This window comes from Hippocampus bargibanti, linkage group LG04 (assembly GCF_051943395.1).
Source record: "Hippocampus bargibanti isolate YZ-2025 linkage group LG04, ASM5194339v1, whole genome shotgun sequence".
Taxonomy (NCBI): domain Eukaryota; kingdom Metazoa; phylum Chordata; class Actinopteri; order Syngnathiformes; family Syngnathidae; genus Hippocampus; species Hippocampus bargibanti.
In genome coordinates, this window is record NC_142737.1 from 28,026,112 (window position 1) to 28,040,497 (window position 14,386).

Below are 14,386 nucleotides of genomic sequence, written 5' to 3' on the forward strand. Positions count from 1 at the left end.
AAATTGACTTTTATTGGAAAGACGAACACACCAATACTTATGGTACAATATAATGCCTCTATTTGTGACTGGTAAAATATTGTGATCTCACTGAAAAATCACAGAATAACGCACTTTGTTGCCACTCTTTTCATATACCCTGCGTTAGTCTGAAAGACACTAATAATTATAGAGTTGTATGGGACTGACATTAGCACTTCAAGTAGCAAAAATAACCGATAATCATGTCCTGTACTTTCTTCCTTTCATAACTTTGCTGCTGTAAAATGGGAATTTCTCCATTGAGAGATAAATAAAGGTTTTCTTATTCTTATTGTCATTGAAGAAATATTCACAAACACTTTTCAGGGAAAAATAAAACAAAAATTAAAGAAATTGCATACGATTATGTTTCTATTCATACAAGTGCAGTATGCAACATGTAGATATGGCTTTCAATACTGTTTAAATCAAATTTATTTTCCTCTTCTTTCCTTTTTATTGTCTTTGATGAAAGGTTTCAAAAGAAGAATTGTGACACCTTGAGCATTTCAACTCCATTCTTGGTGCTTGTGGAAGTTCATCATGTGGATGAAAGGCTTCATCTTGGGCTACGCGATTGTGACCGTGGTCCTCCAGCCCTCTGCCGCTGGCCTGGTAAAGAAGGTCATTCGGCATCGGAGAGAGGCTCTCACTCCGAAGAAGTACCACGAGAACCACACGCTGCCAAACCCTGACCAACCAGTTGTCTTCAACCATGTTTACAATATCAATGTTCCCTCCACATCACTGTGTTCCGTGGACCTCGAGTCACCTGGCGGCACCCTGCCCAATCACAAGAATAGACCACTGGACATGCAGAACACTGAGCACATGGAGCACACAGTGGATGGTGATAATCAAATCGTCTTTACGCACCGCATTAACATCCCCAAGCAGGCATGTGCCTGCAACAACCAGCTACCTGATATAAAACAAATCTTAAACAGGCTTGAAATGCTAGAGTCAGAACTTTCCAGTCTTAGAGAACAATGCGGCACTGGCTCAGGTTGCTGTGGATCTCAAGTTACCGGTAGGTTAACATGAAAGACTGTATGTGGGGGTTTGCTGTCGTGCATGGGATATAAATATATTTATGTTCAAAGAATTGTTCAAAGGTGTGCTCGGAGAAATGGCAAAGAAAATCCATCACCATTGTTCCAACAACTTCTCGAACTGTGTTATCATGTAGAGTTATAGAAAAAAACACTCTGACGGCAGATGTACAAATCAAAAGCTCGGTGTCAAACTTTTAAATTCAAATTACGTCTAACTGTTCTTCAGTGCTGTCTCCTGACAATAAATAAATAAATAAATAAATAAATAAATAAATAAATACATACATACATACATACATACATACATACATACATACATACATACATACAAATAAGAATGTCAGATCCATAATTTGTGTTAGTGTAAGTTTGCAAACTATCAAATGAAAATCTCCAAATACTGAATGACCATGAATGCATTAAGGAAAGTATTATTTTAATATATACACTCTACAACAGGGGTGACCGGGGCTACCAGTTTGATGCATACTTCTGAAATAATACATTTGCTCAATATATATATATATATATATATATATATATATAATATATATATATATATATATATATATATATATATATATATATATATATATATATATATATATATATATATATATATATATATATATATATATCCGTCTATATATATCTGTACTATATATAGCTGTACTTCTTTGAATTTTCAAAGAAGTACAGATGACGGCTGAAGAAACCCTTTCATCGATGGGCCATTCCTATACGACTGAGAGCTTTTTTTTGCCACTCTTTTCATGTACCCTGCGTGAGTCTGAAAGACACTAATAATTATAGAGTTGTATGGGACTGACATTAGCACTTCAAGTAGCAAAAATAACCGATAATCATGTCCTGCACTTTCTTCCTTTCATAACTTTGCTGCTGTAAAATGGGAATTTCTCCATTGAGAGATAAATAAAGGTTTTCTTATTCTTATTGTCATTGAAGAAATATTCACAAACACTTTTCAGGGAAAAATAAAACAAAATTAAAGAAATTGCATACGATTATGTTTCTATTCATACAAGTGCAGTATGCAACATGTAGATATGGCTTTCAATACTGTTCAAATCAAATTTATTTTCCTCTTCTTTCCTTTTTATTGTCTTTGATGAAAGGTTTCAAAAGAAGAATTGTGACACCTTGAGCATTTCAACTTCATTCTTGGTGCTTGTGGAAGTTCATCATGTGGATGAAAGGCTTCATCTTGGGCTACGCGATTGTGACCGTGGTCCTCCAGCCCTCTGCCGCTGGCCTGGTAAAGAAGGTCATTCGGCATCGGAGAGAGGCTCTCACTCCGAAGAAGTACCACGAGAACCACACGCTGCCAAACCCTGACCAACCAGTTGTCTTCAACCATGTTTACAATATCAATGTTCCCTCCACATCACTGTGTTCCGTGGACCTCGAGTCACCTGGCGGCACCCTGCCCAATCACAAGAATAGACCACTGGACATGCAGAACACTGAGCACATGGAGCACACAGTGGATGGTGATAATCAAATCGTCTTTACGCACCGCATTAACATCCCCAAGCAGGCATGTGCCTGCAACAACCAGCTACCTGATATAAAACAAATCTTAAACAGGCTTGAAATGCTAGAGTCAGAACTTTCCAGTCTTAGAGAACAATGCGGCACTGGCTCAGGTTGCTGTGGATCTCAAGTTACCGGTAGGTTAACATGAAAAACTGTATGTGGGGGTTTGCTGTCGTGCATGGGATATAAATATATTTATGTTCAAAGAATTGTTCAAAGGTGTGCTCGGAGAAATGGCAAAGAAAATCCATCACCATTGTTCCAACAACTTCTCGAACTGTGTTATCATGTAGAGTTATAGAAAAAAACACTCTGACGGCAGATGTACAAATCAAAAGCTCGGTGTCAAACTTTTAAATTCAAATTACGTCTAACTGTTCTTCAGTGCTGTCTCCTGACAATAAATAAATAAATAAATAAATAAATACATACATACATACATACATACATACATACATACATACATACATACATACATACATACATACATACAAATAAGAATGTCAGATCCATAATTTGTGTTAGTGTAAGTTTGCAAACTATCAAATGAAAATCTCCAAATACTGAATGACCATGAATGCATTAAGGAAAGTATTATTTTAATATATACACTCTACAACAGGGGTGACCGGGGCTACCAGTTTGATGCATACTTCTGAAATAATACATTTGCTCAATATATATATATATATATATATATATATATATATATATATATATATATATATATATATATATATATATATATATATATATATATATATATATATATATATATATATATATATATATATATCCGTCTATATATATCTGTACTATATATAGCTGTACTTCTTTGAATTTTCAAAGAAGTACAGATGACGGCTGAAGAAACCCTTTCATCGATGGGCCATTCCTATACGACTGAGAGCTTACACAGACGTACACTGATATATATGCCGGCCCGATTTTTCACAATTTAAAACACACAATGACGTCTAATCGCCAAAAAAAATAAAAACATTGTTGCGAAGTTTAAAGGCTTTTTTTTAAATGAAGGAAGTAGCAACCACAAATGCTCCCTTGCCTAATTTATTGGATTGGATATTGGATTGGATATGCCTTTATTAGTCTCACAGTGGAGAAATTTACATTTCACAGCAGCAAAGTGATGAAAGGAATGAAAGTAGAAAAACGAAATACATGAGCTGCTGGAATTATGGAATGGATTTATGGTGAATATACCTTGCTGAAGATTTTGCTCCAATGTAATGTTTAGGTTATGTTTTCTGCTCAAAGCTACGTGGACTCCACTTTCTCAGCGGCTTTCAGAACTCTGAAGTACACTTTTCAGTCAGGGTGTAGTCTGAAGCAGGCTTCTGATTGGCTGCCGGTGCCGAGTATGCAAATTGCCAAACGAACGTTCGTTTACTACACCCTGACTGATAAGTGTACTTCAAAGTTTTGAAAGCCGTGGAGAAAGTGGAGTCCATGTGGCTCATAGCATTTTGTTTGTGGCTTTTGCTTTATTGAATAAAACAAACATTTGATTTGAAAATACAGTAAAGTATTGTTATATCGATATCGGTTATATCGATAGTACTGCTTATTACGATACTATTTCTGCGAACGCAAGGAGAAAATTTACATGCCGCAGGATCGGATATATCGATAGTCCGGTTATATCAATATTTTTTTCTGACTCCCGAGAATATCGATATAACGAGACTTAACTGTAATCTCGTTTTTTTCTTGAAGTTTTCGGCCATCCAGGCTGAGACATTTTGAAAGTTGTACGCCCGACGTAAAAGTTGTACGCCCCGGGCCACTGGGCAAACGCTATTTCAAACACTGATTATATATATATATATATATATATATATATATATATATATATATATACAAACACTGATTATATATATACAGTAAAGTCTCGTTATATCGATATTCTCGGGAGTCCGAAAAAATATCGATATAACCGGACTATCGATATATCCGATCCTGCGCGCATGTAATTTTCTCCTTGTATTCATAGAAATAGTATCGTAATAAGCGGTACTATCGATATAACCGATATCGATATAACGAGACTTTACTGTATAGTACTTGGATGGGAGACCGCCTGGGAATACCAGGTGCTGTACATTGGCAGTGGGTAGGCCCTATAGACCTACACGGGTGTAAAGATGACCCTGACATCCACGAGTCTCCGGAGCCTCTAAGGCGGTCTGGTGGCGAGATCCGCCACCTTTCCGGTAGCTCCTATGGGAGTAAACCCGAAATCAATCTGGTAATGGCGCACATAAGGCGGTCTGGTGGCGAACTCCGCTACCTTTCCGGCGGCTCCTGCGACCATACTGACCCCAAAATTGTATCAGCTCAGCTGTTCCTTTGGCCCAGTCAGTGTGGTGGAGAGGGGGAGCAAGCTGCATAGGCGACAACCTGCTCTCCATAATACACCGCCCAGGCACACTGTCCACCGGGACAGTCATCCATGGTCAGCCATGACCGATGGAGGCCGACGAGGCTACTGCTGTCTTAGTTTAATTGAACTTCGATGAAATCAAGTCCATAAAAAACAAAAAATAAGTTGCAATATTGGGACTGTGATGGACATTAATGGGTCGGCTTGGGGTTTAAATCATTTTAAAGGGATGAATAAAGCAAGTTTGCGTGAGTTGCATTTGCCAGTGTGTCCAAAATTTGCTTTTGTTTTTCTCATCTATCAGGAGAAGTCTCCACAAAGCCTTACTGTAATGGCCATGGGAACTGGAGCGCTGACACCTGCAGCTGCGTATGTGAGCCAGGGTGGAAAAGCCCCAACTGCACCGAACCTGAATGCCCTAATGACTGCCAGGACCAGGGCCGCTGCGTGGATGGGAAATGTGAATGCTTTGAAGGCTTCGGTGGAGATGACTGCAGCACTGAGCTCTGCCTGCTAGATTGTGGTGATTTTGGTCACTGTGTTGACGGAGTTTGCCTGTGCGACGAGAGCTTCTTTGGTGAGGACTGCTCCCAGACAAACTGTCTGAACAACTGTCTGGGTCGCGGACGTTGTGTTGAGGACGAGTGTGTCTGCGATGAGCCATGGACGGGCTTTGACTGCTCTGAGCTCATCTGTCCAAACGACTGCTATGATCGTGGGCGCTGCGTCAATGGCACTTGCTTCTGTGAGGATGGCTTCACCGCCGAAGACTGTGGTGAACTCACTTGTCCTGCCAATTGTAACAACCGCGGCATGTGTATGAACGGACTGTGTGTGTGTCAGAGTGGCTACGTTGGAGAGGATTGCTCGAAACTCACATGTCCCCAAAATTGCAATGAGCGAGGCCATTGCTTCAATGGCAAATGCATCTGTGACCCAGGATTCGAGGGGGATGATTGCTCTGTTCTGTCTTGCCCTGAAAACTGCAGCAACAATGGCCAGTGCATAAACGGAGAATGTCTCTGCGATGACGGATATCACGGTGAGGACTGTAGTGAGCTTTCCTGCCCCAACAACTGCCAAGGTCATGGACGCTGTGTTGCCGGCCAATGCATATGTTATAAAGGGTTCACCGGTGAGGATTGCAGCGTAAAGACCTGTCCTCAAGACTGCATGGGACGTGGGGAGTGTGTTGATGGAAAGTGTGTGTGTTTTGCTGGTTTCACCGGTAAAGTCTGTGGTGAACTGACCTGCCCCAACGACTGTCTTGGCCGTGGCCACTGTGTGACTGGCCAGTGCGTTTGTCACAAGGGTTTCACTGGTGAAGACTGCAGTGAGATGACATGTCCTAAAAAGTGTCTTGACAGAGGATATTGCGATGACGGCATCTGTGTATGCTATGAGGGCTTCAGTGGGTTTGACTGCTCCATCCTCACCTGCCCTGCGGACTGCCAGAACCAGGGGCGTTGTCAAGATGGAGTTTGTGTCTGCAATGAGGGTTTCATTGGTGAAGACTGCTCTGTTGGTAAGTACAATAGAGGAGTAACATGGTCATTACTTAACCTTTCTGACATTGCAATGCATTCTCAAGAAAGATCCAAATGGTGTTAACCTTAAAGGACAACCGATGCCTTTGGACAAGTTGTGTCCATAATTTGTAAAATCACTTCAAAAGACTTCTACTGAGCGTATTTTACAAAGATTCCACCGCATATAGCTATATTTTACGTTTTAAGACTCGCACTCAATATTAAGGAAGTTGATCCGTGTTGATGGCGAAATTAGAAGGAAAACACATAAACGACGCGATGGTGAATCGTTGAGTGTTGCACAAAGACTACTATTTGATATTCGCTGACACAAATTCCCAGCAGACAAATAAGCACATTTCCAACGGAGCATGGGCGCCATCTTTTGCATTTTCTGGGACACTACATATCAGTGATATGGGAGGACTCCTTGATTCGATTGCAAACATTTATGCTTTCCTCTTCAGAACTATTTGAATCATATTCATAACTGGATGAGTAACAAGAAAGCATCTTCTCCGAATCTGAAGCCATTGTTTTGATTCTCGAGCAAGGCAAGACGTCTTGGCGTGGCGTCACGAACAAGGGGGCGGGACCTTCTGAAACTGGCCATTTCTGGTTTCATTTTGAAGTCGTTTTTGGACACTTTCAGTCATTTTTATTGATGTTTTTCACTTGACTAAAAATATCCGCCTGCTTGTTTTGGGTAGTTTTGATGCTATAAAAGTTTTTCTGATGTCAGTTCGGAAACAAAAAATGGTGTTGGTTGTCCTTTAAACGGATTGGTAAAAAACGCAATCATCCATAGATGTGGAATGTACACTAACTCCAGTACTTGACTTGCTATCCATTTTGGATTGGATTGGGTGTACCTTTATTCGTCATTTATGAACAAATCCAATTGTATTCGTCCCCCCCCCCCCCCATGACTATTTCAAAACTTGCTTGTGTCCAAAAATTACTAACCTTTCCATGAACCCTGTAGCCAGAAAATATGAGAAGCTGTCCACCGTAGCAACCGCCATCCCTGACAGTGATAATATGACTCTAATCACATTAGAAATGAAATGGCTTAGTTTCCAGGCCAGAGTATTTTTTGTGCATATAATGTACTTTCTGTGTTTGTCCACAGTTTCACCTCCAAAGGACCTAATTCTGCAAGAAGTAACACCTGAGACAGTGGATCTGTCTTGGGAGAATGAGATGCGTGTCACAGAGTACCTCATCACCTACATCCCCACAGCCGCCGGAGGCTTGGAGCTGGATGTGCGGGTTCCGGGGGACCAGAAGAAGGCTACAATTAGAGAGCTTGAACCGGGCATTGACTACCTGATCAGCGTCTATGCCATTCTAAACAACAAGAGGAGCATTCCAGTTAGCGCAAGGGTGGCAACACGTATGGGAGTTTCAATTCACGTTTGACAATAAAACAGTTTCAAACCTATTAAAAGGGTTATAAATTAACAATTTCTAACTATCCCAGACCTTCCTGAGCCTGAGGGACTGAAGTTCAAGGCAGTACGCGAGACATCTGTGGAGGTGCAGTGGGACCCCCTGGACATCCCCTTTGATGGCTGGAACCTCATCTTCAGAAACACTGTCAGTCTTGCTGACAATTTGTTGCTTTATTCCAGTGTGGTGTTGATTTCCAAACACTGTGGCAGCATTTATTTTTATATTGTTTTTGGTTATTTGTTTGTATGTTTGTTAGTTCTGCTGCAAATTGCGTTCAATCCAAGTTCAACTCTAAATCCACCCCGCCTTAAAGTGAACGGACGAAGTGAATGTGAAGCAGCATGGAAACTCAATGAATGCATACACATACACAAATTTGAAATGTTTTAGTATTTAACGTTTTGCCACATGTACTGGCCTTTTAAAACACAACTCAAATTAATTCAAATTCTATTAAATGTGGGTTCATGCCTTGTCACTCATGGTGTCTAATCTATTCTAATCTAACTAATCTAATCTTGACAAAATCATAAAACCAATAATTTCATAATATGGATATAGTACACCGGATCATCAAATCTGTTTGTCATATCAGGATTTATGGTTCTTTTACCTGAAAAAAGGAACGGGTACATTTTTTTTCTTCACTCAGTGCCTTTTTTTTCTGGCAGAAAGAAGAAGATGGTGAGATTCTGAGCTCCCTTGGCCGACCAGACACAACATTTGAGCAGTCAGGCTTGGGCCCTGGCCAGGAGTACGAAGTCAAACTGGAGGTAGTGAAGAACAAGAAGCGTGGCCCACCTGCTTCGAAGAACGTTGTAACAAGTAAGCTTTTCGCATGGTGCAAGCTACTACTACTACTACTACTACTACTACTCCTACTACTACTACTACTACTACTACTATGGTGATGATGATGATTATTATTAATATTACTCCTCTGGTGCTGGGATGCCTTCTGTGACCACACTGGGTATGAAACTCGTGAAGCACCAGCGAGATTTGTATCAAGTGTGGATTATTATTATTATTATTATAATAATAATAATAATTATTATTATTATTATTATTATTATTATTATTATTATTATTATTATTATTATTATTATTATTATTATTATTATTATTGGGGCGGCCCGGTAGTCGAGTGGTTAGCACACCGGCTTCACAGTGCAGAGGTCGCCGGTTCACGTCCCGGTCCGGCCTCCATGTGTGGAGTTTGCATGTTCTCCCCGGACCCGCGTGGGTTTTCTCCGGGTCCTCCGGTTTCCTCCCACACTCCAAAAACATGCATGGCAGGCAGATTGACCACTCCAAATTGTCCCTAGGTGTGAGTGTGAGAGTGACTGTTGTATGTCTTTGTGTGCCCTGCGATTGGCTGGCAACCAATTCAGGGTGTCCCCCGCCTCGTGCCCGAAGACAGCTGAGATAGGCTCCAGCAACCCCCGTGACCCTAATGAGGAATAAGCGGTACGGAAAATGAGATGAGATTATTATTATTATTAGTAGTAGTAGTAGTAGTAGTAGTAGTACTAGTAGTAGTAGTAGTATTTCGTCTGTGTAAGCTCTCAGTCGTACAGGAGTGGTCCATCAATGAGGAGGTTTCTTCAGGGTCTGTACTTTTTTGAAGGTGTCGGACGTTTCGCCTCCTATCCAAGAGGCTTCGTCAGCGAACTAAAGTCTTACTGGTCGTATCGGCCCTATTTATATATCCCAAATGTCCAGACATGGCGGCGCCGGACACAGCTATGATAGGTCCCTACTCTCATTTTGGGGGGAGAAGAAGACCACTCCCTGTGGCCCCACTGATTGTACCTACATTCCTGACTAACGACTGGCCTGTTTGCCCCCCTCCTTCCGGTATCACTTCCTCGGCATTACAAATGTTGTCTAACCTGTTTTGCCTAAGCAGGCTATTGTATGAAAGATCCAAATTGAACCTCACCCCACCAGACCGGTTTAATGAAGGATTTTGTTGTTAAGTTTTTGTTGAAAAGTATCATAAATACTTTTCACTGCCATAGAGTCCACCTCGCACCTGATATTTCCTGTAAGCACAATTTAGTGAGTCACAAATATGCTTTCACAATTTTGCGCTCAAGGTATGACATTAGCAAGTGCCTGTAATGGGAATAGTTATTTTTTGTCTGTGAGATGTATAAGGTGCCAATGCGCTTTTCTGAAATATGCCGTCCCTCTTTCTTATCCCCTATTATCTGGGACTCCATTTTCTTGAGCTCATAAAAACTAAGCGAGGTCTGATTTAGGAGAAGTGGTCATGGTTCATTAAAGCATATCTATTGTATGCCTTCAGTATTATGGATTCATCAGACACATGTGCGATTTATAACGTGTGTGTAAGCGATGGAGGATGTGTGTGCTAACTTGAGACCTGGAAAAAAACCCACTCACAGTTCTGGATGTCTCCCTATTTCTGTATGTTCTTATAGGTCATGTTGACATTTGGGTGTTGCAAACAGAGCACCTACTCAAAACAATATGAATCATGCTTCAGGATTGTGAGCTCATTAGGTTCAGATATGGTAATTGATAAAAAGGGGTAGCAGAAGCAGCTTTGTTTTCAATCCCTGCCAATTCCATGACTTGCAGTGAATGACTACCTCCATCCCCTCCCCTCTCTAACTTCGATTTTACCTGCGAGCAAACTGAGGCGCTGATGAGTAAGAGACAGCTACATCAACACCACTTTAACACGAGAAATGGCTCGTAAATCGAGAGTTGAAGGAACTTCCCAGTGCAACGCTAACAAATGCTTTTTAGTGAAGTTGTGTAAACAAAAGTGTGATCTTACATGGTGTAGTCCAGGTTCAAAGCTTCCAAAACAACATGCACTCAAGTATATTGTAGACCCAACAAAATACCACCCATATGCGGGCCCCACACTGTGTAACTTCATTAGGGTTGCAGTTAAGGTGGAGCCTATCTGAGTTGACTTTGGGCGACAGTAGGGATACACCTCCGACCGGTTGCACTTATTACCACTGTTCACCGCTGCTCCTCACATAGTTGAAGAACCTTTTGGTAACAAATACATTAAAACCAATTGTTAACGGAGTTCATAGTTTTATTTCCCTGGAGTCTCCCTGGTGTGGTTGAAAGCGCCATACAAGCACCCGCCTTTCGGTCTGACTGCCCCTGTGCAGCTGTGGCTATGGATTGGATTGGAATTTCCTTTATTAGTCTCGCAGTGGATAAATTTACATTTCACAGCAGCAAAGTGATGAAAGGAATTATAATAATAATAATAATACATTTCATTTCAAGCGCCTTTCAAAACACCCAAGGACACTTTACAATAAAAACAATAGAACACAGCACATAACAATAAAACCATAAGTAAAATGATAAATAATAAAATAGCAGAGAGAATTAGACATTGAAAGCAATTTTAAACAAATGGGTTTTGAGATGAGCCTTGAAAATAGGGAGGGAGTCAATATTACGGATGTTGGGTGGGAGTGAATTCCAGAGTTTGGGAGCAGAGCGGCTGAAAGCTCTGCATCCCATCGTGGTGAGACGGGCAGAGGGCACATAGAGGTGAAGGGAGGATGAGGATCTGAGGGACCGAGAGGGAACAGAGATTTGAAGCAGGTCAGAAAGATAGGGAGGAGCAAGGTTATGGATGGCTTTGAAAGTAAACAGAAGTATTTTGAATTCGATACGATGTTTAACCGGTAGCCAGTGGAGTTGCTGGAGTACATGGGTGATGTGGTGAAAGGAGGGGGTTTTAGTGATGATCCGGGCTGAAGAATTTTGGACGAGTTGGAGTTTATGGAGAAATTTCTGATTGACACCGAAGAGAAGTGCGTTGCAATAATCGATGCGGGAGGTGACAAGACTGTGGATAAGGATAGCAGCGGAGTGAGGGGTGAGCGAGGGACGGAGACGGTTAATATTACGGAGGTGGAAATAAGCAGACCGAGTAATGTTATTAATATGGGAGTGAAAGGAAAGTGAGCGATCGAGGATGACACCCAGACTCTTGACCTGAGGGGAGGGGGACACGGTAGAACTGTCAATGGTGAGGGAGAAACTGTTAGTTTTGTGGAGGGTGGATTTGGTACCGACAAGAAGAAGTTCAGTTTTTTCACTGTTGAGCTTGAGAAAGTTATGGGAAAGCCAGGATTTAATTTCTGAGAGGCAACATGAGAGGGATGAAGGTGGAAGAGAAGCGTCGGGTTTGCTGGAGAGGTAGAGTTGGGTGTCATCCGCGAAGCAGTGAAAGTGAATGCCAAACTTACGGAAAATATTGCCAAGAGGAAGTAGGTAGATAATAAAGAGAAGTGGCCCCAGGACAGACCCTTGAGGCACACCAGAGGACACCTGAGAGGACCGTGAGGTGAACGAGTTGATTTGGATGAATTGTGCGCGATCAGAGAGATAGGAATGAAACCAGCGGAGTGGGGTGTGGGTGATGCCTAGGGTGGAAAGTCTGTCGAGAAGGATAGGGTGGGAAATGGTGTCAAAAGCTGAGGTCAGGTCGAGAAGAATGAGGATGGAGAGTGAACCGGCATCGGCTGCCATAAAAAGATCATTCGTGATTTTTATGAGAGCCGATTCAGTACTGTGGCGGGGGCGGAAACCAGACTGGAATTGTTCGTAGAGGTTATTGTGAGTGAGGTGTGAGTGAAGCTGGGAAACAACTGTCTTTTCAAGAATTTTGGCGATGAATGGAAGGTGGGAAATTGGACGTAAGTTATTGAAATCGTTTGGGTCTGAGCCAGGTTTTTTCAAGATTGGAGTGACAGCTGCGGTTTTGAGTGGGATAGGAACAATTCCAGTCGATAATGAGGAGTGAATAATGGTAGAAATAAATGGGAGAAGAGAGGGTAGGCAGGACTTGATAAGGATAGTGGGGAGGGGGTCGAGTTGACAGGAGGAGTTCTTGGATTTAGTGATAATGTCTGAGATTATAGAGGGATGGGGGAGTGCAAAAGCGGAAAAAAGTTTGGAAGGAGTAGAAAGGCTGGGAGAAGGGGGGCGGACAGAGGACCCGAGGTGCTGATGGATTTTGTTGATCTTTTCGCTAAAAAACATCAGCAGAGTGTTGCATGTCTCAGAGGAATAAAAGTGTGAGGGGAGAGAGATAGGAGATTGTGTGATTTTGTGATAGAGGGAAAAGAGGGCCCGTGAGTTACCAGAATTTGAATCAATGAGTCCAGAGTAATAAAGCGATTTTGCGCGTGAGATAGAGTCCTTATAAAGGGTAAGGTGAGTTGCATACATGTCCTTGTGGATAGTGAGCCCGGACTTTCTGTAAAGTATTTCAAGTTGGCGAGTCTTTGTCTTGATGGAGCGGAGATGGGGGGTGAACCAGGGTGCAGGTCGGGTAAATTGAACAGACCGGGACTTTACAGGAGCAAGGGCGTTGAGGGTGTTCGTGAGGTCCGCGTTGTACCGGGAGACAAGTTCATCAGGAGAATTAAAGTAGAATTACAGTAGAAAAACAAAATACATGAGCTGTTGGAAAGGCAGCCACTCTCGCGGCGCCGTCTTGAAGTCAAAGGAACACAAAATAAACTAAATAACAAATAAAATGACATCATAAAGACAATATGACAACACAAAGACACATAGAGTCATTCCTTCTTCAGCACTTTCTGTACCCTCTTTGTTACATGAAGCAGTTCTAGATGAAAGAGGAGAGGATCAAAGCATCTTTTCACCATTGGATCAGGGACATCATGGTGTTATGTGCACGTTGACTACAAACTAAATGTTGAAAGCAAACACGCAGCTGTAGCATCCATTGACGAAAAGAGATTGTCCTATATCTCCTGTCCCGCATAAATCCGCTTCAATTTAAAGCCGTGATAGTTCCACATCCGCACCGGCGTTCTACGCTGACGCTCCGTTCTTCTTATCGCGGGCTCCTCGATCCATGCATCCATCCAGCCACAGACTGTCCAACAGCACCGACCTTTCCATTGAACAAAGCGGGGCTGCGAAGATGCTGCCCATTACAGGCGCTAAAAAGCACGATGGCCCCAGTGATGTCCAGCGATGACACTCGAATGGAACCAACATTCCTCCCATTCTAAAACAGTACTGGCATATTCATGCTGCCAAAAAGGCACAACCGCTCAGCACAGTCTCCTCCTTGATGAATGTTGTGGCCAAAAATGCTGAAAAACAATCCGTATCCATTCCACACGACGCACAACAACACAAAGTGACAAAAGAAAACACAAAACAAGACAAAAACAACAACAATAAAGCAAGGCTCATGAGAGCAAATGCTGACGGCTGCCTACTCGGGCGCCATCTTGGACAACTTAGTTTACTGCCACTATGATAACTATGTGTGAGTGCACGAAAAATGTATCCATTGAACGTGCCTTGAG

The 14,386-nt window shown here is 42.0% G+C and overlaps 1 protein-coding gene across 3 annotated transcripts in view; it reads left to right on the plus strand.

The window, feature by feature from the left end:
- The first annotated feature begins 2,274 nt into the window (after positions 1 to 2,274).
- tncb (tenascin Cb) overlaps positions 2,275 to 14,386 on the plus strand; it is a 41,348-nt gene continuing 29,236 nt past the window's right edge. For all 3 annotated transcript variants that reach the window (XM_088994991.1, XM_088994989.1, XM_088994990.1), the window contains exons 1-5: positions 2,275 to 2,767; positions 5,342 to 6,562; positions 7,699 to 7,962; positions 8,050 to 8,165; positions 8,693 to 8,846. In XM_088994991.1, coding sequence (XP_088851117.1) covers positions 2,281 to 2,767; positions 5,342 to 6,562; positions 7,699 to 7,962; positions 8,050 to 8,165; positions 8,693 to 8,846 — 2,242 coding nt within the window. In that variant the 5' untranslated portion in view covers positions 2,275 to 2,280. The remainder of the gene's footprint in view (positions 2,768 to 5,341; positions 6,563 to 7,698; positions 7,963 to 8,049; positions 8,166 to 8,692; positions 8,847 to 14,386) is intronic.